Raw genomic sequence first — 23975 nt, 5'->3', positions numbered from 1 at the left:
AGCAGCACTTCTCCGTACTTGCTTTTCCTTACTGGGGATATTCCGTCGACAATGAGGCACTTATGACTCAAGCAGGGGGTTACCGATGATTTATTTTGTTATGGACACGAAAGAAATCATGATGTCAGATCGTGATTTTTTTCCCCCCGAGACTTGAATACAAGCTTCAGATGTTTTCAACAATCCATGAATGTGAAAGTGGGAGACGACACACAGTGTTTCTTTCTTGAATTAACCTGTTAAGCCCTAGCCCCATCCCTCGGCGGAAAAAAAAAGAACCACCCAAAATTAAGCAGGATATCTCCTCAACCACAAGTCCTAGATTCATATATCTAATCTCATTGGAATTGTAAGAATCTAAAGAATATGAATCCATTGTAAGTGAACTAAACTATATTATGGAGTTTACAATGGAAAAGCAAAACAATTTTTTTTTAATCTTAATTTTAAAGGCAATATGGCCATTATAACAAAGATCCCATAGATAATGATGCAACTGAATGTGTTCTACTACTACTACAACTGGGACTGTACATTTGATGAAAATACATATAAAAGACACTATTTATGATACAATTTATTCCATTTGGAAGGAGGATTTCTAATCTTGGACCATTTTTGTTTCTCTCCATCATCTCGCCCACTGTAAAAAAAAAAGAAGCACACAAGAGAGCTGAATATGAGTGAGAATGTCATTTTTTTTTTTTTTTTGCAGTGTGGAGCACTTTAAAGATCTTCTTGGGGAGAATCATGTGAAGCTCTCCAGACAGACAGACAGACAGGCAGACCGTGCAGGTTTTGACTGTCTGTATACTGAAATGTTTGGATGATGAGGGTTGCGTTGCTCTCTGCTGTTCTGATGCCTCTTTGCACCTCGGCATCAGTCCAGCCTTCAGGGTGAAAGAGCGATCCTCCTGCTGCTGTTGCTGCTGTTGCTGCTGCTGCTGCTGCTGAAAAAAAAAAAAAAAAAGCAGTTTGGCTGCCTGCCAAGCCGTGGAACAAGTGCGCCTCCCTTCCCTGCTGTTTAGCGTATTCATAGTTAGGGGTTTGGGCTCGGCTGTTTTTAAAAAGGCAAGGCAGCTCTCCAGTTGATCAGTCTGCTCAGGAAACTTCTGCTGGAGAGAAAGTACTGGAGTCCAAAAACTGAAGAGGGAGACAAGTTGAGATTTTTTTTTTTGGTGCAAAGATTATTCCTCCTGCAAGAGGACAACATCTCGGGATAAAAAAAACTAATTTTTAATTATTTTTTTTTGTTGCAGGGTGCACAAGCGCACAAGCCTGTAATTAATGTGTTTGAAACAGATAGCAACACTCCCAGGATAAAGACTCTTGGCTTTAGCTTTAAAAAAAATCGGATTATCTGACTGAGGCATTGTGCTCATTATAGACCAGTCTACTGTTTTTTTTCTTCCACCCCCCTCCTCCTCCTCTTCGCATTTGAGCTTTTTTATGCTATAAACTGAAGAGAACGGCCAACAATGTTTCTGAGTCTCTGCCTCTTGGTGACATTTATCTTGGGGCTGTCTGGCTGCTTGGGCTCATACGTGCCGTGCGAGCCGTGTGACCAGAAGGCTCTGTCCATGTGCCCTCCGGTCCCGGTCGGCTGCCAGCTGGTCAAGGAGCCCGGCTGCGGCTGCTGCCTGACGTGCGCCCTGTCGGAGGGTCAGGCGTGCGGGGTGTACACCGGGACGTGCACGCAGGGCCTCCGGTGTCTGCCGAGGAGCGGAGAGGAGAAGCCGCTGCACGCGCTGCTCCACGGCAGGGGAGTGTGCACCAACGAGAAAGGATACAAACCTGCACACCCGCCCATAGGTAAGAGACACGCACTGAACTAGAATGCATGCTCTGGATCAACCTGAATGTGAGAGTGTCATCTATAGACCAGGAGATCTTGTCTTATGTAAATGGTAAATGGACTTGCATTTATAGAGCACTTTTCTAGTCTTCCGACCACTCAAAGCTCTTTCCACTACATGTCAGCATTCACCCATTCATACACACATTCAAGCTAAGGTGCCAACTTTGCCCATCAGGATGTAATCTAAATACTCATTCACACACCTGGTGTTAATTTATTTGTTTTAATGGATGCTGGGCACCAACACTAGGATTTATGCGAAACACTGAGCTGTGGACTATGACAGATTTCTCAAGCTGCTTCTTCAGGACTAAAGATCAGTTTCCAAACCCAATCAGAGCTTTATAAGCTTTTAAAAATATTTATTGTATTTTATTGTATTCTATGCCTTCGGAAGCAATTTGGGGTTAAGTGTCTTGCTCAAGGACACATCGACATGTGACCCGGAGCAAATAGGGGATCGAACCACCAACCCTTCGATTGGTGGACAACCTGCTCGGTCCTGTGGGGATCCGAGCTGCAAAAATCACAATCCTTCATGATCATGTTTTTGTAGATAAAGTGGCATTATTGTTGCTATATATGTTTGCCTCATCCTTGGAAGTGGTTCCATGTCCTCACAGTATACTGTTGTAGAAGTATAGCCGGTGCTCTCTGACAGAGCGCTTGTTTGTTTGACAGATGGTTTCAGGTGCCATCTGATTAACTTTTTTATCCACCGCCGTGATTAAACTGGCTGCAGGAGCTTATTCCTCCTCTCCTCCCCTCTCCTCTTCCTCTCCTCTCCTCTCCATACTAACGCACCTTTGGTTGTCTGCAGCATCCAGCTGTAACGACACTGCTCATTATGGATCTTTAACACGAGGTGAACCAACAGTTCGGTTAAAGTGCGCGCACGGTGCCGGTTTATAATAATGTGTTTTGCGGGCGGCTCCGCTGCGGTAAAACGCACATGGTGCGTCTCTGAGTCGGCTGAGTTGGAGCCTCCAAGTTGCGGGGCTGCAGTGTGGCTGTCAACCTGCGGTCTACCACCGAGATCCGGGAGCGGCTGGCTGGCTGACAACCATCCAGGCTGTTTTAAATAGTTCCATGTTAGGGCAGCGCGATTTATTAAACGCACTTCTTGTCTTAAGAGGTTTCACTGCTGATGCAAAGTCTGTGCGCTCCATGATAGTGTATTTATATAAAGAGGGAAAAATGTGGGAACCCCTTAAAGCGGAGCTTATTCTGCAAATGACCAACCCTTAACATCCACCAGTGTAACAAGTGTCTGTCAAACCTCACAGTTTTCCATCCTCACGCCAGAGCGCATTAAGCTTCTTTCCTTTTTTTTGTGCGCCTTTCCAACACCATGCGCACCTTGGAGACGTGAAATCCATCCAGACATATTGAGGTGTGTGGAGAGACTACATGGGAAGGAACACTCCCGCAAACGTTGGGTCTTGTTAAAGCGGAATTTCGATAGATTTAGGTCTGCAGGCTATAACCCACAGTGTGGTGTTCAGAGTCGGATTACCACTAAACCTGCATGCGTGAGAGAGGAAAGAGAGGAAGACGCACAGATATTCAGGGAGGAAGAGAGCAGGAGCCTGGATGGTCTTGAATGATTTAAGGTATTTGTTGGTGAAGCAGAGTCAGGGTCCACTGTCTGTCACTCAGGAGCTGCAGCAGCAGCAGCAGCTTGTCAACAACTAGATAAGTAGGTGGTAACCACAAAGGGGTTTGGCTACATGCCTCATTCTATAAAATAAGCTGCCACTGGGCTCATTCTGGGCTGTTGACAGAGTCATTAGGCTGTTTGCACCCCAGTGAGCAGGACACCTCTCCTCTTATAGTGACATCACAGCACAATGTGGTTTGTCCATGAATGTTCTAAAACAAAAAAACGTCTTTTGCAAAGATCGGAAACAAAGTTATAGGCTCTCAGTTCTGTGTGTGTGTGTGTTTGTGTTCTGCTCTTATGTATACTTGGGCGGGGCCGTGTGGGCGTCTGGGTGTGCATTGTGTGTGTGATTGTTGTGAATGATGACACCTCAGGCAGTCTCACTCTGGCTTTGCACACACACAGAAAACACACACACAGAACTCGACTTCTTTGTTGGCCCACAGAGGTAATCAGAGCATCTTTTCCTCCTGCCTCTGGCGGTGCATTCATCGCACGGGGCTGCTCAGTCACAACGCAGTGATTCAGCAGAATGCCTCTGGCTCTTCTCTTTCCCTCTGAAGGGCCTTCTGTCAGAGGCAGCTTATACCCGCCGATGGGCACTGGCGAGGTGAGCTTCTGGTTTCCTGTGGTGTGGGGTTGCAGCTGTCTTGTGTGCTGCACCAGCTGAGCAAAGCCAAACACCGGGGAGGAGGAGCTCAAGTGTCCGCAGCCTACTAAATATTGACTGGGGGCAGCCAAACAATGGGAGAGAGGAATCTTTGCTATCCTACAGCCCCCCCCCCGCCCCCCACCCCACCTCCACCCCCTTCCACACACACACACATACACACACACACACATCCCTTTACTGCTCATGTCAGAAAAAAGAATCCTGGCCATCTCTCTGCCTGCGTCTGGGTTTCGTGTCCCAGCGGTGCATTAATTCACTTTTTTTTGCTCTCGCACTGTGATCCCAGGGGTCGCTGCTTGGATTGTAAGGCACAGGAGGTGGTATGTGCTGCGGGGGCACTTTGTTAGCCCCCCTACGAGTGAATCAGACCCCGGAAAGCTTGCCAACAGATATGACTTCATAGCAGCAGGCCCCTCGTCCTTCAAGCTCCTGAAAGGGGGCCTTATGTTTTAACGGATTGCTCTTTGCCAAGAAACAAAAGATGATTAGGGAGTGGTTCCAAATCCAGAGTACTCCACACACACACACACACACACACACATGGACAGAAATACTGTGGCCCTTATTAGCATAGCAACAGGAAGCCTGGTGCCCCTACTGACAACTTTAATACTTTACATTTGTCTTGGCTCTTTACATGTGTGTTTGTAGATGCAGTTTTAAACGCGTTGCCAGACAGTTTTTTTCACATGTCAGACTCCTGATGTTTGCCAGAGTGCCTCCCATATGTACGGTCACACTGCCTTGTCATGTCTAAGCAGCATACAGAATCACTTGTCATCACATACTTTTAGATTTAGCTTTGAGAGCCGCCATCTGCTTTTTTTCTCTCCACAGCCTCACTGACACAGCTGGTTATCGGGTCGTATAGCTGAGAAAGTAAAGCAAGCAAGCGGTATAAAGAGACGCCGTTTCCCTCGGAACCCCGTACGTTTCGGCTAATGACAACCAGCCACGGCGCTCTCTCCCCCGTCTGCTGCGGACGTCGCGTGCTCGTACGGACATGCCACGTTAGATATAGCCCCGGTGGTCACGTGTGGGGGCCCCAGCTGCCTGACAGCTCCATGATGGGCTCATGCGAAAGGAAAGACTGTATGTGGCTTTCCATCCGTCTCACCTTGAACATCTGAGACAGTAGAGCGAGAGCTTAGCGTGCTGCAACTGATCTGTTGCAGGTGCTGGGGTGAATTATTTGAAAGGTCACTTTGTCAAGATATCGCACGAGGACTTAAAGAAAAGAAGAAAAAAAAAGCACGCAATTCGTGGAAAATGTGATGCAAGAAAAAGAAACGGTTTCTTAGATGTGACATTGATCCTGTATGATCATAGGGACAGTCTACAGCACCGGAGCTGTCGCTGGCAAGCACATAACCTTTTTTGGCACACTTGCCTGATTTCTCCCTGTAAAACTTTACAGTGGTATTTGTACAGCTTATTGGTCACTGACACCTAGCCCGCTGGTGGCAACAGCTGTGAAAGACATCAGCTCTCCGCTGTAGTCTTTCTATACGCCGGGAGCATGTGATTCAATAAAAGGCAGGAGATGGCCACATGCTGGGCTTTCAAAGTGATGTCACATGTCGTGTTTACACCTGATCCGCGTACTGTAATCTCACCTCCGACACCTGGTTTACATGCTAGCATGGTGCGAGAAAAAAGGAGCAGGAATGGGCCTCTTGAGTTTCTGAGGATTTGGAAAACAATAGAGGCTCCAGGGACTGGAGAAATGTCGCCGTTGTCTGAGAATGTGGGACAGGTGAAGCTTTTGTTGTTCCCTGTCCCAGTAGGTAAGTTTGTCTTTGATCATTGAATAGCGCTCCCCTCCTAAATACTTCGTAAGAATTGAAATTGCGCCATTGTTGATTCTTAGTTTTGATGACTTAGAAATAGGGCTGTCAATGGTTGAAAATATTGAATCACCATTAATCGCATGATTGTCCATAGTTAATTGTGATTAATCACAAATTAATTACACATTTATCAGTTCAAAATTTACCTTAAAGGGAGATTTGTCAAGTATTTAATACTCTTATCAACATGGGAGTGGGCAAATATGCTTGCTATATGCAAATGTATATCTTTATTATTGGAAATTAACACAAAACAATGACAAATATTGTCCAGAAACCCTCACAGGTACTGCATTTAGCATAACAAAATATGGCAAACTGCAGCCCAACAGGCAGCAACAGCTGCCAGTGTGTCAGTGTGCTGACTTGACTATGACTTGCCCCAAACTGCATGTGATTATCATAAAATGGGCATGTCTGTAAAGGGGAGACTCGTGGGTACCCATAGAACCCATTTTCATTCACATATGTTGAGGTCAGAGGTCAAAGGACCCCATGCCAGTTTTTCCTTCGCCAAAATTTTGCGCAAGTCTGGAGCGTTATTTAGCCTCCTTCTCAACAAGCTATTATGACATGGTTGGTACCAATGAATTCCTTAGGTTTTCTCTAGTTTCATATGATACCAGTATCTTCACTCTGGCTTTAAAACTGAGCCCGCTAAAACCTAAAAAATCACAAGTTAAAGAAATTAGTGGCATTAAAACAAATTTGTGTTAACACGTTATTATAGCGTTAACTTTGACAGCCCTACTTAGAAGCATAAGAGGAAAAAGTTTTGAATTCCAAAAATGTGTCACATCAAAAGGTGTTCATATCATGTTACATAAACAGGTGGTTTGCTCATTCTTGGATATTCACAATGTTATACTGCAAACTGATTCATTAATTAATGTTGAACTTTGCTGCCCACTGTGATGTTTCTTTTTAATGCTGATTGGAGATCCGCTTTGCGCAGTACTGTACATCCCAGGAGCGCTCGACTGTCGCCAAAAGAGCTGCTTCTGCCACTGGGGAGATAGAACGTCGTCACACCCATTAATTGTGTTGTGGTGATGGTGACCAAAAAAGAGGTTGCGTCCGTCCATGTGGCTTGTTGAAAAACCCAAACTCTGATATAGGATGAGACCTCAGACCAAAATTAAGAATGTACAGTAAGAGAGCCGTGCGCCGTGCTCTGATAATAATGTGCCTTTCACATGACTGGTTGCAACATGAATCAAGCATTTACTTGCACTGCGGAAACTGTAAACAGGTCAGAAGGTTTGCTCACCAAACGGCAGCATTTCCCCCCCTTTGGAAAGGTTTTGCATCCTCTCATAAGTCCTGTTTTTGTGATTTATAATCCTTGAATTGTTCTTGTTGCTATTTATAGCGCGCATTCAGAAAAGCAGGAAACTTTTTGATTGCAATGAACATATTCTGTGTGCACAATACCGTGGGAAGAGTTATTTCCTGCATTTTTCAGAAGCTGACTGAGACCACGCAACCAGGGTCGAACAACAGACATTTCATGGAAACAACAGGACATAAGGGGGGTGGTCAAACATGCACATCACTGACTGAACATTTGATAAAGCCCATATTTCCTTTCTTTTTTTCAGTCGTCAGTCTCTCAGTCTTCTCATGTAGCCGGGAGTTGTGCTCTGCTGTCAAGTCATGTGCAGAGGCTGTATATTATCTGTCGCTATATGACAATGCAACTGTCCACATGTGCCGTAACATTTTACTCTAGTGATACTAAGCTTGTCCTTTTATTTGCAAATCATTTTGCTACCTAAGTGTTCCAGCAGTGGTAACTTTGCAAAAAGTTTAACCCATTTGTGCACAAAGACTATCTTTAGTATGATAAGGAAGAATGCCCCAACATTTGTTCCGTTTGGTAAAAAGTCTTGACATTGTGACACATGCGGTTTAAAACGGTTTGACAGATTTGGACATGTCTTCACATTTATGCTTAGGCGAGCCCAGAGAACCCTTCCACCAAAGGAAATTAAAAATGTCAGTTGCGGGCACAGATGGGTTAAAGAAGCCTCTATGACCCACAATCCTTCGCAAACTTTTGTGTTGCTGCACACGAATCCTCAGCGACTTGCACAACTCCTCTGGTTTGTTCACACCTCCCTTTCTGCTCTAGAAACTGCAGGGTTACCAGGCCATGGCCTTGCTTTCAAATATTAAGTAGCGGAGGCAGTCTGAGGCTGAAGGATGGTTTACTAATGTCGTACCTTATATGACACAGGCCCTCAGGCTCATTTGTCCCTACATTATCTTGTCCTACCCCCCTGATGCGATTAAACAGCACGTCCATTCTCTTACATCTTGTAAAGATGTAATTTCAGATGCAGCACAGAGACGCTCTTAATCAAAGGCAGGACATAAACGTGGTGTAATGCTTGGAAATCCAATGAAAGGTGGGAGAATCTATTGTCCTGGCTTTCTTTTTTTTTTTTGCTATTTACTATAAATGGTATTATTATAGTCTTAAAGATCCAGAGGAGAGAAGACGGAGCAGCTTATCTTTCATGCTTGGACTGTCGCCCGTAAGAAACTTGGGATATTCATGAAGCATAATTGTGTGCAGATGTTAATTTTTAAACAGAGGAGTATCAGGTGCACCTCCTTTGGCTACTCCGCTCCTCTCGTCCTAATGAAATCTTTAGCTCGAGCGGAGGCTGAGAGAGAGATAGCGGCACAGCTTTGGGCTCAGCTGAATGGAAGAGCTGCACATGACTTGGCTCACTTGGCTCCCGTCCAGCGTCTTGGCAGAGTTTCAGGAGTTAAACACAGACCCTGTAAGCCTCCTTTACAAGCTGGGTACCCTGAGCATGGAAAAACTGAGTTTTTGTGGCTTGCGCCGAAGAGCCCACTTAAGAAAAGATGAATTTTGGTGATTTTCTTTTTTTTGAGTGGTGGAGAAAAAACAAGTCAGAAACCATTGTCTTCACAAAAGCCATATCATTTTTTTTTTCTTTAAATGAAAAACCTTTGTCTACCCTAACAGAGACATTTTCTCAAAGTGACTGACTTGTAAGGTGAATAGAATTGATGTTCCACGGCTCAGACCTCTCTTAGTCCGGCCATTTATATGCTCAAATGAGATTACACACGAAACAAGAATGCACGTTCCAAAAAAAAAAAAAAACACAGCCCTTATTTTCGACGGCATATTCCATTGCCAAATATGTGGCATTTTAATCAAGCGCCCTGAGAAATTATTGGACTGTGCTGCAGAAACGAAGAGTTTTTCCACAGCGGTCACATGCACAGCGTCCATAGGAATGCTCGTTTGACGTATTTATTTATAGCGAGTAATAGCCCCCGTAGTCTGAGCGGGGAGACACAAGGACATATCTAAACACAAACCAAGGCCTGCCAAGTCATGAGTTGTGAGATTAATTTCAAAGAGACGGCAGTGCAGCGCAGAAGCCAAAGACCCAATTCTGGTAATCACCCTGCCCCCCCCTTCAACTCCTCCACTCCCAGAGACTCCAGACGCTCATGCTGTGTCAGGCTCTTTGAACATCAGTTTCTCGGAGCTCGTGTCCTTGTTTCGTCTCACTGCCTTTCTCTACGGTGGCTGTGTACTAACAGGCCAGTCAGCCGAGTTATGGCAACTTGTTAAATCTTTTTTTTTTTTTTTCTCCAGCTTATTCTCTCTCTTGTCCGAGTATTGAAGTTGATTTGTCTTTCAGCAGCAGTTGGCCTAGAGTCCGCAGCCAACATTCCTCTCTGGTTCAGTGCGTCTGGCCCTGTGCACCACGGCGGGTTTCCTTGTCAGATAAATATAACCAGGGTCATCCACTGGCACCATCGCTTCGGCCAGTTGGGGCCTGGCAAAGTCCCCACAATAACTCTGTACTTATGGTACAGCTAAGCCAAAGGGGGGTTGGGGGGGGGTGGGGGGGTGGGGGAGCTCAGGGCTTCTTTCTGTGCCCTCAAAGAACCTCTGGCTGGGGGTCCAGGCTTAAGAGGCTGAGCCCCAAACATACGAGGGGGGGGGTAGGTAAAGGATAAAGGACCTCAACCTGTGAACATCCTATCAAGAGACTATAGTGCCCCCTGGGGGAGCTGAAATTACGTCTAAGAGGCGCATAAAATGTGACAGAAATGTACAGGCATTTATACGAGTCCGCGGAGCAACTGGAATTTCCTCAGCTTGACATTTGAATCAGTTTAATGTGGGACACATCGCCGTAAACATTACGACACTCAGAGGCCTTATAGTCCCCGCTGAAGTACAGCAGTCCAGATAACGTGTTAGCAAATTTTCCAGGCACTGTGGAGGCAGCCATGCAACATGTGATGCAGTTTCCTCGAGCTGTAGAGGACTGTACGCTCACAAATATGTGCTGCCTGGTGTCTGTGTATCTGTGTTTATGTGTGACCTCAACTAACTTTAAGATCAACGTGACGCACTGACATTGAAGTCACTTGTGTTCATGGATGCAGATCAACTCTAACTGGCGTTGCATGAACGGGTGTTTTAGCATGACTTTTCCAGAACTGTTCTGAGTAGAGAGTAAGGGGGTTGGTGGGTGGTTGTTAGCTGTAGAAGTTCATCAGCTGTTGATTGGAGCTCCAGCCTCCCCTACTCTATAAACAAATGGCAAACAACAGTTGGTGGCACAAACCCCCAGGAAAAGCACCTGGTATTGTATTCACGTGGGAAGGACTAACAAGCCGCAGGCCTTCACATCTCTCATTTATGCAGATAGCAAATGATTGTTTTTTTTTCAGTTGACTGTAAAATGTTGCAATCATACATTTACATTTTACTGGGTCCTCATAATACTTGATTATGGGTCTGTGATGACTGTTATTAGATCAGGCATTACCCTTTACAGAGACATTTTACATTCCTGAATTTTTATGCTCTTGTTCAAATTAAATTCGACGACGAAGTTTCATCACAAAATTACTCTGGAGATTAAATAAACAAACATGGTTGGAAATTTCCACTTAAAAAGTAGTGAAAAAAATGTAATTTCCCCTGGAGGATCGATAAAGTGCCTTTCTTCTTCTTCTCTCTTCTAGTGCATTGACTAACAGCTACATTTTCTGAGACTTTTATAAACAGATTTTACCAGTTTGTTGCAAACCGTTTATATTTTCACCCATGGGTCTTTGTCTTATCAGTAACATTTTACCACAAAATGGAACCAAACATCAGACTTCAATTTTGCACTGTCCTTTTTCTTCATCAAGACACAGATAACTATCTCCAAGACCATTCTGAATATCATTAATAAGTTTGTGAAATGTCTTTTAAAGCCGCTCTAATCAGTATTTTTATATATAACAAAGGATCAAACTGTTTACTTTGCATTTCCCTTCGGCTCTACAAAGCATTTTAGCACCTTTAAGCTCATTGACAACTTTATTGTTTTGTTTCAGTCACAAGAATTTCATTAATCTGGCTTCCAGTTGCAGCATGCAGCTGTTCATAGCAGAAATGCTCTGATAATCCCCTTATCACTATCTGCCCAGCACCAAACGGCAGTCAGACAATGTTAGCGTCTAGCTGGTGAACAAAGTGGTGCATTTAGCAGCTAAAGAGACAGATACCTCAGGAGTTGGTGGAGACCAAAGCAGAACTTAAAGGAGAGTGATAAATTGCAGCATGGACAGAAACACAACTCCTAATTAGTGCTAATGTCTGTTGAATGTGTTAAGAGGCAACTGTTTGCTAACATGTTCATAGCAACTTTACAGTATATGGTGATTATATGTCAATTTACAGTAGAGCTTGTTATGCTGCCCCCAAGTGGCCAAAATTATTCTAATGCAGCTTGCATCCCATGTGAAAATAACAATGTGTAGTTGTCTAAACTTAAAGAAATTGTAGTTTTATTGCCTAAACCTTAAAAATTTGTAGTTTTGTTACCTAAACCTAAATATGTTGGAGTTTTATTGCCCAAACCTAACTGATTTTTGCCTAAACCTAGAAAAAGTTGTAGTTTTGTTGCCTAAACCTAAAGAAGCCGTTTTGTTTGTGTTCAAAACGTGACGTTTCATTCAGTTTTACAACATGTAGAGCGTGTTGCTTTTAAGTTTCACTTTCATTTTTACTACGTTGCAGGCATAGTAGGCCCCTAATAACCCACATCTATGGTACTTATAGTGACTGATAACGCTTATTTAATGGCCTGATAACAGTCGAATCGGGTGCATTTTCCAGCAGAGGCCAGGCACAACTTGAGTGAGTCAGTGCCAAACACCTTATTCTCACCTTATGTTTTATTCTATCGCAAATAATCTGTCACACATTGCCAATCAAGAAAGGATCAAACACGTATAAAGATGTCAATGCATCGATGTGAAGCTGCAGCATGGTTGTGGGTTTAAATATGTGACATGAATTGACCATATTTGATTTGCTCCATTGCAGATCGTGAGTCTCGAGAACATGAGGACGCCATTACCACAGAGATTACTGAGGAGCTGCAGCCAGCTAAAGTGCCACTCCTTCCCAAAGACATTGTGAACAGTAAAAAAGTCCACGCGTTGCGCAAGGAGCAGAAGAGGAAGCTCGGCAAGCAGCGCTCCATGGGGTCCCCCATGGACTACTCCCCTCTGCCCATCGACAAGCATGAGCCTGAATTTGTAAGTAGTCAATGTTAGTTTGAACCTGTATTGTTTTTAAAGCCACTATTTGTAGAATTTATGACTTTGGTGACTCCTAGTGGTAGTATATAGCAATGCAAGCTACACCTTCATTGTTATATCTTAATAGACTTATAATTTGAGAAGTGAGGGTGCATTTCAGTCCCTTTGCACAGCTTTTGTAACCTTGTTCTGTCTTTCCCCAAAGGGTCCATGCAGGAGAAAACTGGATGGGATCATTCAGGGAATGAAGGACACTTCTCGTGTCATGGCTCTGTCTTTGTACCTTCCCAACTGTGACAGAAAAGGATTCTTCAAGCGCAAGCAGGTGGGTTTGCTTCAGAAAAGTCTTTGCACTTTGCACTAAGAAAGCCTTCCAAATATAATTTTTTTTGTGATCAAATTTTTTTATTTTTTAATATTATTTGAACCGAAGAGATGTAGACATACAATCAGCAATACAGCAGTGATTACAGGTAAACAGAAGATAATCAAACCAAACATTATGTATCAAGGACTGGTCAGTAAGATTCACAAAAATATGACAGACTAGAACAAATACAAATATTAAGATATCTACACACCCACGCAAAAGAAAAAAAACATATATATATATATAATGTGGTGTTAATTTTTAAAGATTATCTTGCTGAACAAAATGTGTAAGTATCATAAACATGTGTTTGCCACAGAGCTTATTTTCTGCAACAATCCAAAACCCAATTGAAAAATCCCATTGTTTTTTTTTGTCGAGGGAACCCAGGGCGATGCTAACTTCCTGGTCGGCTTACAAAAATACGTCATCCCTGAAGCACTTTATGTTACCAAGCTAGTAGCCTATTTTGCGAAGATGTGCAAATACAATTTTGCTGTGCCACTTTCTGGTATGACCAGGCCTTTACCCTCACCACTTTTTCAAAACCTCGTACCTGTTTTCATCAAAAGGTTAATAATCATGTTTTATTGCCCACAGTGCAAGCCATCTCGCGGGCGCAAACGAGGCATCTGCTGGTGTGTGGACAAGTACGGCGTTCAGCTCCCTGGCACAGACTACAGCGGAGGGGACATTCAATGTAAAGACCTGGAGAGCAGCAACAACAACGAGTGAAAAAGGGGAGGACCACCCTTGACCCCCACGAACCCCTTCGCCCTTACCCACCCACCTTTAACCACCACGTGACCCAGGGCCCACGCCTCCTCTCTGAATCACATCTGTATGCTCCGCCCTCCGTTCACTTCAAGATTTTTTTTTTTTTTTTCAAATTGAAAAAAAAAGGAAGAAAAAAAATCCAAACGAAAGAACAGGCTGAAAAAAAGACACCTGTATTTTTTTTTCTTTTCTTTTCTGTTGTTGACCAAGCACTCATCTCCAAATGAGGGGAAAAGTCCCAGAAGATTTACTAGATCCCTTGACTATTGCTCACGGGACCCCTCGTATGAGGCGGGTCCCCTGGCTGCAGATCCATGAAAATATATGCACCCAATGGATATATTTTTATAGAAGCTGGGAGTTTCAATACAACACTTTGTATGATGTAAAATTAACACAGAATCATTGTGAGAGAAAAAAGAAAAAGTATCAGGCACATTGATTGAAAACAGATCAGTTGTAGGCTGTGGAACATGATGCCACTGTGGAACTGATGATTGGCAGAGTATTTTTTTTTTTTTGTCTGTTTTCCAAAAGAAAAAAAAAGAAACAATAGATAGGGATATGCTGTAACAGTTGACTCTATCTGGATATGTGGTTCTGTCAGAGCACTTATGAATAGGGGAACCTGCTCAGATATGTGTAACTTCACAAAATGATGCGTGCATGAATGCGTGTATGTGTACAGTGCGTGTGTGTGGTATGTATCCGCCTGTGTTGGTGTATGATGGAGCCTATTACAAAAAAAGAATGTCCTTTTTTTTTTTTTTTTCTTTCTCTTTTGTTTGATTTTGTCACAACAAGTATTGCTAGCGCTTGAAGTGGTCTTGGGGCTGGCCTTCTCTATAACCGATGTAAAGTATGTCTCGGGACACGGAGCGTTTGGAAAACAAAAGAGTGAGCAGATCGTCACACATGAACCTATGTAAGTGGCTCTTCGACAATGTAGCTATAGCCTGATATGCCAACTGTGCCTATTTAAACAGACACTGCCATGCAGGGCGACACAGAGCCTAGAGAGCGCTGACTCTACCGGCGGAATAAAGTGTTTTCAGCTTAAGCGATGGGGACTCAAGTTTGACTTCGATCTTTTTTCGAGTCGAGTGCGTAATCGAACTTGTCAGTCGGGGGGCCAGTTGCTTCTCTGATTCAGTCGTGTGAAGTGTAGTTTTGTATGGTTTTGTTTGTGCTGTTTTCTTTGCCTTCAGTGAAGTAAAGACCGCCCACTTTTGAGCCATGTTCCTTTATCAAGTGGTTTCCCCTCAGTACTGCTACTACAGTGTAACCATGGTGTATTACATTACTTTTAAATATAGTTATTGAATGTTGTTTTTTCCTGTAGAAACATAGTATGACAACAATGTAATTGTGCTTGGAAAAAAAAAATAGCCTGTAAAGAATTTGAATAGGTCCTTGTAGCCTGTCAGGAGAATGACCCAGAGTCATTAGACTATACAGGGCAGTCAAAGAAGCTAACCTTCTGGAAGCCTTCTGCTTACATGCCTTCAAGTTATACATCTATGAGGAGCATGATCGAAACAAAAAGGTTACAGGGTCATTTAAGAGTTGTTTTCTCTCTGTGTGCAAGTCACAGTGCCTTCCTACATGCAAACACATTTAAATAGTGACGTGAAAGTGACATGGAAATCAAACGGGGCGATTTCCTTTTTCTCCCCCCCCCCGCCGCGGCTGATACCTGATACAACCATCAAGAGGTCTAGGTTTAGTTCTGATTAAGAGAAGCACAATGAATGTGGTGTAGGTCCTGTAAATGGTGTCAGCAACGCATAGCGAATCCATTCGTAATCTCCGCCTGTACCTCGGGGCAATTCTGGACGATAAGGATGATGTGCGAGGAACTGCTGCGCAACCGCAGTCAAGTTGAACCTCCCGCTTCTTCGACAACCAATAAGCTAAGATTCTTGCTTTTGTTTTTCACGTGAATGCCAATGTATATGATTGCCAGAGAGGGGGAAGCCAAGGGATGCTTGGAGGTAAATCAACCTTCCAAAAGAAATGATAATGTGCATCCTAAATGGCTTCCAGGTTGTGAATATATATTATCAAGGCTCCTCGCCCCACTTCCAACACCAAATCCCCAATACCACTTTCGAAAAAAAAAAAAAAAAAAAGCAGCTTGCACTTATTTCAGTTACTCACTATTGATATTGACACACAACGACGTCCTAAGATGTGGTATCATGAAGTTGGTGGAACAAGAAAAAAAAAAAAAAAAAAAAAAACAGCCACAAAAGCTAAATGTTGTGTTATCTTGTGCTTACCTTTTAAAGGTGGTGCTTTTGAGGTAATATTTGTCGACAGGGGCTGTGCAGCCCATGCCTGGGACCTCCAATACAGCAACATCCTTTAGGGAAAAAAATAGATTTAAAAGTAACACGCAGCTAGAGATGTTCTCATGGCCAATTGCACAGAGATGAGATAGAGAGAGGGGAGATGAAAGAGACGGAGGGGATAAGGAAAGAGGAAGAGTGAGCGCCATGGGCGGTGGTCGTAATCAGGGCCTAGCCACTTCCCCGATATGGGGTCACCAATTGCATGACAATAGATACAGTTAGCAAGACAGTTACCAGGAGTTATGGAAATCTGGGGAATGCAATACTGGAACCAAGAGAAGAGTTTGATTTGATACTCTCCAGTCAGAAATATATCTGGGACCATTCACTGTCTGGATCAATCAAGTGTGTGTGTACTTCAATGTTCCAGGTATCTGTTTCTTGAGGTTTAAAAGAAAAGGTCTCTCAACTAGTGTCAGTGACTTCCTGTTTCCCACGTTTGCGAGTAGTGACTTCCTCAGGTTTCACATCTCCTACTTGGTTTTAAACTCACATTTCATACGTCAGTAGTACAGTAACGACAGTTCAGCTTTTTTTTCTGAGTACATAACACTTTCTGGATGTAATGAGTCAATACAATTGGTTTTCATAATTTGGTGTTCACTGGCTTGTGAAAATGGACCCATCGGTGGCTGGAGGACAGTGGGAAATAAAATGGTCAGTATTTGGAACTACATAAAAACAAATAAGAAAAGAAAAAAAAGAAAAAAAAATCTCAAATTATCAAAGTGAATATCACTGTGTAATATTTATTCAACTTGTAATTTATGTACTCTTTTAACCTTTGTCTTTTTTTTTTTGTTATGACAAAGCATTTATTTAAATAAAGTTATGTATTCATTTAATCATTCTGGTGAGGTTTTTCATTTCTAGTGTTCTGCATATTTTGAGAGGAGTGAGTATATAGCCGCTAAAATGGCTTGAAAGGTACAGTTTGAAGTGGAATCACCCCGGTAGTAAGCACTGACTAATCTCCGAGGCACGAGCTGATAAACCTCTTAGACATAAGTCTGAGACACCCAGGCTAGCCCACAAGGATCTCATGCAGGATGTGACTTTATAAAGCCTCGCCCGAGGGCAAGTCACCTGGTTTTCAACACCGTAGTCAAAAAGGTTGCACAGGAACAAGGAAGTCATTTAGCATGAGTTTGAACTTCAAGGTGTGGGGGGTGGGGGTGTAATCTAGTGGGACCAGCTCACTATTCAAACGACTGGGAAGAAGGGATTTGTAGCCTGAGGGAGGATTCATCATGTTATGGAGAACCAACCTTTATTACCACTTAAAGGCAGAATGGACACATTCATTCATAAAGACACACACATGCAGCTAAGAGTGCATACACACAAGGTGTGGACAGAATCTGATGCAGGAAATCTAAGGTCTGGTAAATATAGTGATATTCACACTCACACAGCCATATATTTATCACAATGCTCTTTTGAAAAACATTATGAGTCACAATGAGGTCACTTGTTAAAGCTGAGGTAGGCGAGATCAGAGCAAATATGATTAAAAAAAGTTATTTTTATTAAACAGTCATTATATCCTGACAGTAGTGCATGAGACAGGTAACCTGAAAAAACATGTGCCTCTGTGTCCTCCGGTGTCCGGCATCTGCAAGATTTCACAGACCGGAGGAAAACAAGCAGTCAGAGCTGATCTGAGGTCTGCTGTCCATCTGCTATCTATGAGAGCCGGCTGTCAATCACTCGCAAACTCCGACCAAATGGTCAAACTAGGCAGCGCTGATCAAATATGACTCAATATTGTGTTACATTAATGCCTTTTTCTCTGCTCATCTTGTAGTGCACGGTTTAGCTGTAAAATGAGAAAGTTTGTGACGCCGCCGCCATTGTGAAATCTGTTGTAAGAACGCCAAGTTCCGGGCCCATGACCGGAGCACAGCCAATAGGAACGCTCTCTTTCTGAAATTACCTGTGATTTACTTACCACTTGAATTACAATGTGCGTTATCATGAAATTTCTGGAAGAAAAAAAACATTCTGCCTACTGCAGGTTTAAGTAAAGATTTAGTACACAAATCAGCTCTCGATTAGCATTCGTTTGTTTTGAACGAATGCAGCATGTACAGACACATAATGGTAGCATATTAGAGGAGTATCTAAGGATCTGGTTTGTGCATCTCCTCAGAGGGATGTCTGGTCATTTTTATTCCCTCGTAGATTCCAGGATGTGACAGAAAGGGACTTTTCTTTTTTGGGGGGCCACCAAAGTCTTTCCCTGGGGACCTCAGGACTTTGACCAACTCCAGATGTGGGTGACTGAAGCAGGGCATGAAAGGGTGGAGGGCCCAGCAGTTCCTGTATAGCGAGCAGATCAAGGCTGCCGTAAAGGTTGTTGTGGTGTGCCTGTGTGCGTACATGTGGAAGGGAGGGCACGGGCTTTGACTTCGGGGAGGAGGAAACATGTGTAGAAGATTTGATTTGTGAGGCAGTGAACATGACAATTACTATTTGCCTTCAAAGAAACTGACAACTGCACTTAGGACTTCAAAGCATTTATGCCCCTTTTATTACATAATTAGGCCAACAACGTCGGATGGCTACATCTGACATCAACTCACGCACCTCGCTGCATCCCAAACCCAGTCAAACTGCTGCGCTGAGCATTACGGTGCTAAACTTTATGCACAAAGGTTGCACACTCCTCTCTGTATTTCTGTGAATGCAGTTAAGCAAATGCTGTAAAATCACATGCATGAGCTTTGGAGATGCTTTCACTTGCTTGTGCATCGATTTGCCCGTGGCTCTCATATCATTAAATGTGACTTTTAGAAACAATGATGGGGGCATTTAAAGACATAAGCGTACAAATGGCATGCAGATGTTTACACTGCATAATTGGGATCTTTGCAAATCACCGCTTGTGCTTCGTGTATAATACTATCTCTTAAAGAGGTAATGGTGGTTCTTTTCATCACCGGGATGGAGATGAAAGGAGATTTGAAAGAATGTACAGCGCTTGGGAGTAAATCACATGACTTAGTGGTGGAATCCTCCGATGCCGGTGGTAGTAGACGGCAGACAAGTGTCTGCTAGTTTTCATCCAAGCCCTTTCATCAAAGATGGACTTAGACCCGGAATCCCAAATGGAGGTTTTCTTCAGCGTGGATCGGATGTGACTGTGAGAACCACAACTGCACATTAAGTAAACTAACTTTGAGATTAAGATTTGACATCCTACATACCATAAAAGGAGCATTTTACGTCACAGCTATAATGCATTGCATCCTGTATTTCACTAATGGTCTGGTAAGAAAATTATGCTTTATATGAGGAGGGAAAGACAAAAGATTTGAGCAATTAAAACTAGCAATCTGACAATTGCAACTAGTTCTGGCTATCGGTTCTATCAACTTTGTACTCACCAAAGTAATTGCTGGGATCTCAGAATGCAGCTAAACATAAGTGTGGTAGAGCTAGAAACACATGTGGTCAGATAGGTTGTAAATAAACCCTCATGTTGACCAATTATTTGGAAGAGAAAACAAATGGTAAAATTACAAACCAAATGATTTAACCTGATTACACCTGGTATTAATATATGCCTCCAGTGTCCACATTAAGACCACCCACAAGTGGTGAACGGGTCAGGACCCACCTGATCCGTTGTGAGAGCCAATCCGCACTGCCCAAACTGCAAAAATACGATCAACCAACAGTACCCACCGACCCTCAAACGGCCAACTTTATGTATTGTAGTAGCACTATTGTCAGGATTGAGACAAGGACTGAGCGCTGCGGCGGGAAGGTAAGGTGGAAGATGGACTATTGCACGTAACATTTCTGTAAGTTATTAATAACTGCTACTGAACGCTGCTTTGTCACTTTCGACCCGCCCGCCTGAACCCGTGATACTTTCTAGTAAGCTTACCCAAATGTTGTGGGTCGACCCGTGCATCACTACCACCCACATAGTTGTTGTAAGTGGATTAAAAACGCATTTGCATTTACACTTGTGTTCAATGTGGTCACAATGCATCCCTGACCACCTCCGGAGGTGGTTTGGCCGATCGGATCTCAATCCATCCTCAGTGTGTTTTGGGTGCATTTACACCTGTACTATCATGTGGTCAAGCACTATCTGATTAAAATGTGATCACCCAAAAAACACATTTTAATGCCAGGTGTAAAGGCTAAATAAACACATATTAGCTTGAAGATATTAACTTATTCTTCTGTTCGTGCCCCTTTTGCACAGTGCCAATATGCAAGTGCATAACAACATCTGTACACATTCCCAGCTCTGTTTCTCAGTACCTCCAGGTTGTTTTAGTTTTTTTTAATCAGTCTTTCTAGGAAGCTGAAACATAATACTTGGCTCCTTTGTCCATATTCACAGATAAATGTCTCTGCTGTTGTACTTCCTGCTAACATTGGAGCACCGTGTCATTTTAACAGAGATAAAACAACAATTATTTTGTTAACATTCAACAAGTACAGCTTCCGTGAGTCTTAGACGCAGACCCACCATCAACATATCAAGGGAAGTTGTTGAATGCTAACAAAAGAAATACTAGCCTGAAAGTAGGGCAGATCTCCAGCTCTCCAGGCCAATATACACACATGTGCTTTTGCACATACACATACACACACACAGACACAATCACGCCAGTACACACACACATACTCACCCCCACTCTTATTCCCACTGCTAAACTACCCTCCTCAGCCCATTGTGCCTGATCTATCAAACCCAAAACAAAAGACACTTGTTTTGATTTGTTTTCAGAAAAGGCCAGCTTCAAACTACCATTAAATGTGCTGAACAACCCGAGGACGCCCGAGATCCGTGGGTGACACCAAGCCAAGCTGTCAAATTTTTTAAAGCAGACTCGCTGCCAAAAAACCCAGCATTAATAAGACGACATAAAAAGAAATTAGAAAAAAAAAACAGCGTGTCACAAAAACTGAACAAAGCTGTAAAGCTGTAGTTGAAAGAGCGTTTCTGGGACTGGCGCTCAGCTAACTGGCACACTGGCACATGTATAAGGTTACAAGGCCAAAGCCAGTCAGGAGTGGTCTAATATATGATACACTTTTGGCCACAACATCAAAGAAGTCTTTCTTTACACCCAAGTCTTGAATCATTTGATCGCAAATCAATGGTGACTTTTGTTTGGGGACTTTTTGAAAACCTTACATAAAATGTACTGAGGCTATATAACATAAAAAAAACGTTACATAATGTCCTAACTGTCGCCTGAACAATCAGATATCTCAATTAGTCAGTGCAAAGTATATCAGAAGTAGACTTTTCTACATTGACTGAGACTGTTCAAGAGGATTAACAGGTTTTTTTATTAGTTTTTTTCATGTCTGCATTAATACAATACTCACACGCTACTGTAGATGAATATTTAAAGAGTTATGCATGCAGTTATGCATTATGTCGTCTTAATGCAACTACACACTGAAAGATGAGAGGGACAAAATCCACAGTCCTTGTTCTGTGCGAAAATGCATTCCAAACAACAGCTGAATATACTTTAAAGGAACAGTCTATAACATTTAGGGGGGGTGATCTATTGGCAGAAATGGAATATAAAATGAATAAGTATGTTTTTTTTAGTGTATAATCACCTGAGATTCCACTAGAGGGCACACCAGACAACTCAGACCGTATAAGACTTACAGATTTTCATGATGCAAACAATAAACAAGGCGACACTCGAGGAGGTTACCATATTGTTAATTCTGAGATCACGGCAGAAAAAGCAACAGCGGCGCCATTGTAGATAGTATTGCATTCATTATGTATATATTGTAGCAGATAGCATGTATCATGTGTCAATGTCGAGTATGTTTCTTTTGTTCTGCCCCTACGTTGCCCCTACTGTTCTAGTACATATTGCATCTTGCGTTCCTGATCATGTCCGTAGGTGGTTTTGGCCGGTCGGATCACAATCAGTCCTCAATGCGCTTTGGGTGCCTTTACATGTGTACTTTCATGTGGTCAAGCACTATCTGATAACAATCCGATCAACCAAAATGTACGGTCTATCATGTCATGGATCTAGGCTAGATAAACACCAGTGGAGGATTCCACTAGAGGGCACACCAGAGAACTCAGACCGTATAAAACTTCCAGATTTGCATGATGATGTAAACAATAAAAAAGGCGATACTCGAGGAGGTTACTATATTGTTAATTCTGAGATCATGGCAGAAAAAGCAACACCGGCGCCCTCGTAGACAGTTTGTAAGACCCTGGATCTTTGTTTCTGAGGACGTGCTCAACCAATGCTCCAAACAGACTCAGGATACGAGAGGCAGCCATCATGCACACATGGACGCATAGTTAAAAGCATATAGTATATATCCGGCTTTAGAGCTCTTGTTCCATTCAGGCTAGTATCAGTGATTTACACAATCAAAATAAAACATTTGTAAAATGACCTCTATTCAACTTTATTTTTGAATTCAGTCACATTTTAAAATCCTTTGGAGGTTTAGAGAGTCATCATTCATGAGAATGTGATGAAACGTTATTATGATGAAATGTCACCATCACTCTAACTTAACAAGGACCTGTTGACATGTTACGAAACTATTATTCTAAGTCGCATGCAAGCCCTTGCGAATACTTCTATTATCATAGCAGGAATGAAATATATATAACACAACTTTCTGATTATGCTGCATCTGCTGAATAATCAACTCTCTGTGTGTTTTTTACAGTGGCTGCAATTTTTGAAATGCGATAGAATCATTCCATGTGATCCATCACTCATGATGATGGGCCTGACTGTCTAAGGGACAATAACAGTAGATTGCTTACAGCCCATTGTTCCAGCACAGCCTGTAAAAGTGAGACAAGCACTGCACAAAGTTAGACACATTGTCACAATGGTCCCAATATCCAGTTTTGTCAGGGGCATTCAGAATCATTAATAGCACCCCTACATACCTCTGTTGGTTAGCCATCTTTAGACCATGATGTGCATCACAAATATGTGTATGTGTTTGCGTGCATTTGCGTACTTGGGTTGGTTTATTCATAGACACCTTTACCCACTTAGTATCACATTTGTCAATGTCAGCCCCCCCATCCCAATCCATGCTCCTGTCAACACTTCATTTGTAACTCCAGCAACACATGGGTACACACACACACACACACACACATATGCTCATGCACACACATGTGTCTGCACACACAGCAGTGATGCCGCGCAGCAGTTTCCAGCGTTATCACCGCAAGTGTCATTTTTCTCAAGTGACACTTGGTTGGAGTTGACATGTGTTGATGGGAAAACTGCTGACAAACAACAACAACAACAACAACAACAGCAGCTCTCTTCAGCTAACCAAACTGATAGGCCTGGATTCATAGAACCACTTAGATGGTGTCAGATTTTACATCTCAAGTAAAGATTGTCAGAGCAAATTTGAATTAATTTACAGCGAACGATGTAGGAAACGAAGTCGGTGCATGAACAGGGGAATTTGACAAGATGCAATTAGTGAAAAAGTATGACAGTGATTACATTTTAATTACCTGCTTACAAAATATCTACTCATGGAAACAAGTTTACACAATGTGTTGGCACTAGAATGAGCTCCGGTTTGTGTATTACACATCTTTGATATGTCAGAGGATTTCAAGGAGCACCCGTGAGTCTTTAAAGCAGCAGTGGGTAGAATTGGAGCAAATATGATTAAAAAGTTGTTGTTTTTTCATAATACGGTTACTATATCCTGGCAGTAGTGCATGAGACAGGTAATCTGGAAAAGTCTTGTGCCTCTGTGTCCTCCGGTGGCATCTGCAAGATTTCACAAACTGGAGAAAAACAACCAATC

The 23975-nt window shown here is 42.8% G+C and overlaps 1 protein-coding gene and 1 long non-coding RNA gene across 2 annotated transcripts in view; one reads left to right on the top strand and one right to left on the bottom strand.

Moving 5' to 3' along the window:
• Positions 1–23975, bottom strand: part of LOC141782235 (uncharacterized) — a 493504-nt gene that overhangs the window by 294272 nt on the left and 175257 nt on the right. The gene's annotated exons all lie outside the window — the stretch shown is intronic.
• On the top strand, positions 1093–16996 carry igfbp5b (insulin-like growth factor binding protein 5b). Its single transcript, XM_074658309.1, has 4 exons — positions 1093–1812; positions 12433–12647; positions 12856–12975; positions 13621–16996. The coding sequence occupies exons 1-4, from the start codon at positions 1479–1481 to the stop codon at positions 13753–13755; spliced, it is 804 nt and encodes a 267-aa protein (XP_074514410.1). The 5' UTR covers positions 1093–1478; the 3' UTR covers positions 13756–16996.

This window comes from Sebastes fasciatus, chromosome 14 (assembly GCF_043250625.1).
Source record: "Sebastes fasciatus isolate fSebFas1 chromosome 14, fSebFas1.pri, whole genome shotgun sequence".
NCBI classification, from domain to species: domain Eukaryota; kingdom Metazoa; phylum Chordata; class Actinopteri; order Perciformes; family Sebastidae; genus Sebastes; species Sebastes fasciatus.
Note: the sequence above shows the minus strand (reverse complement) of the source record. Positions and strands in the feature narration are given on the sequence as shown.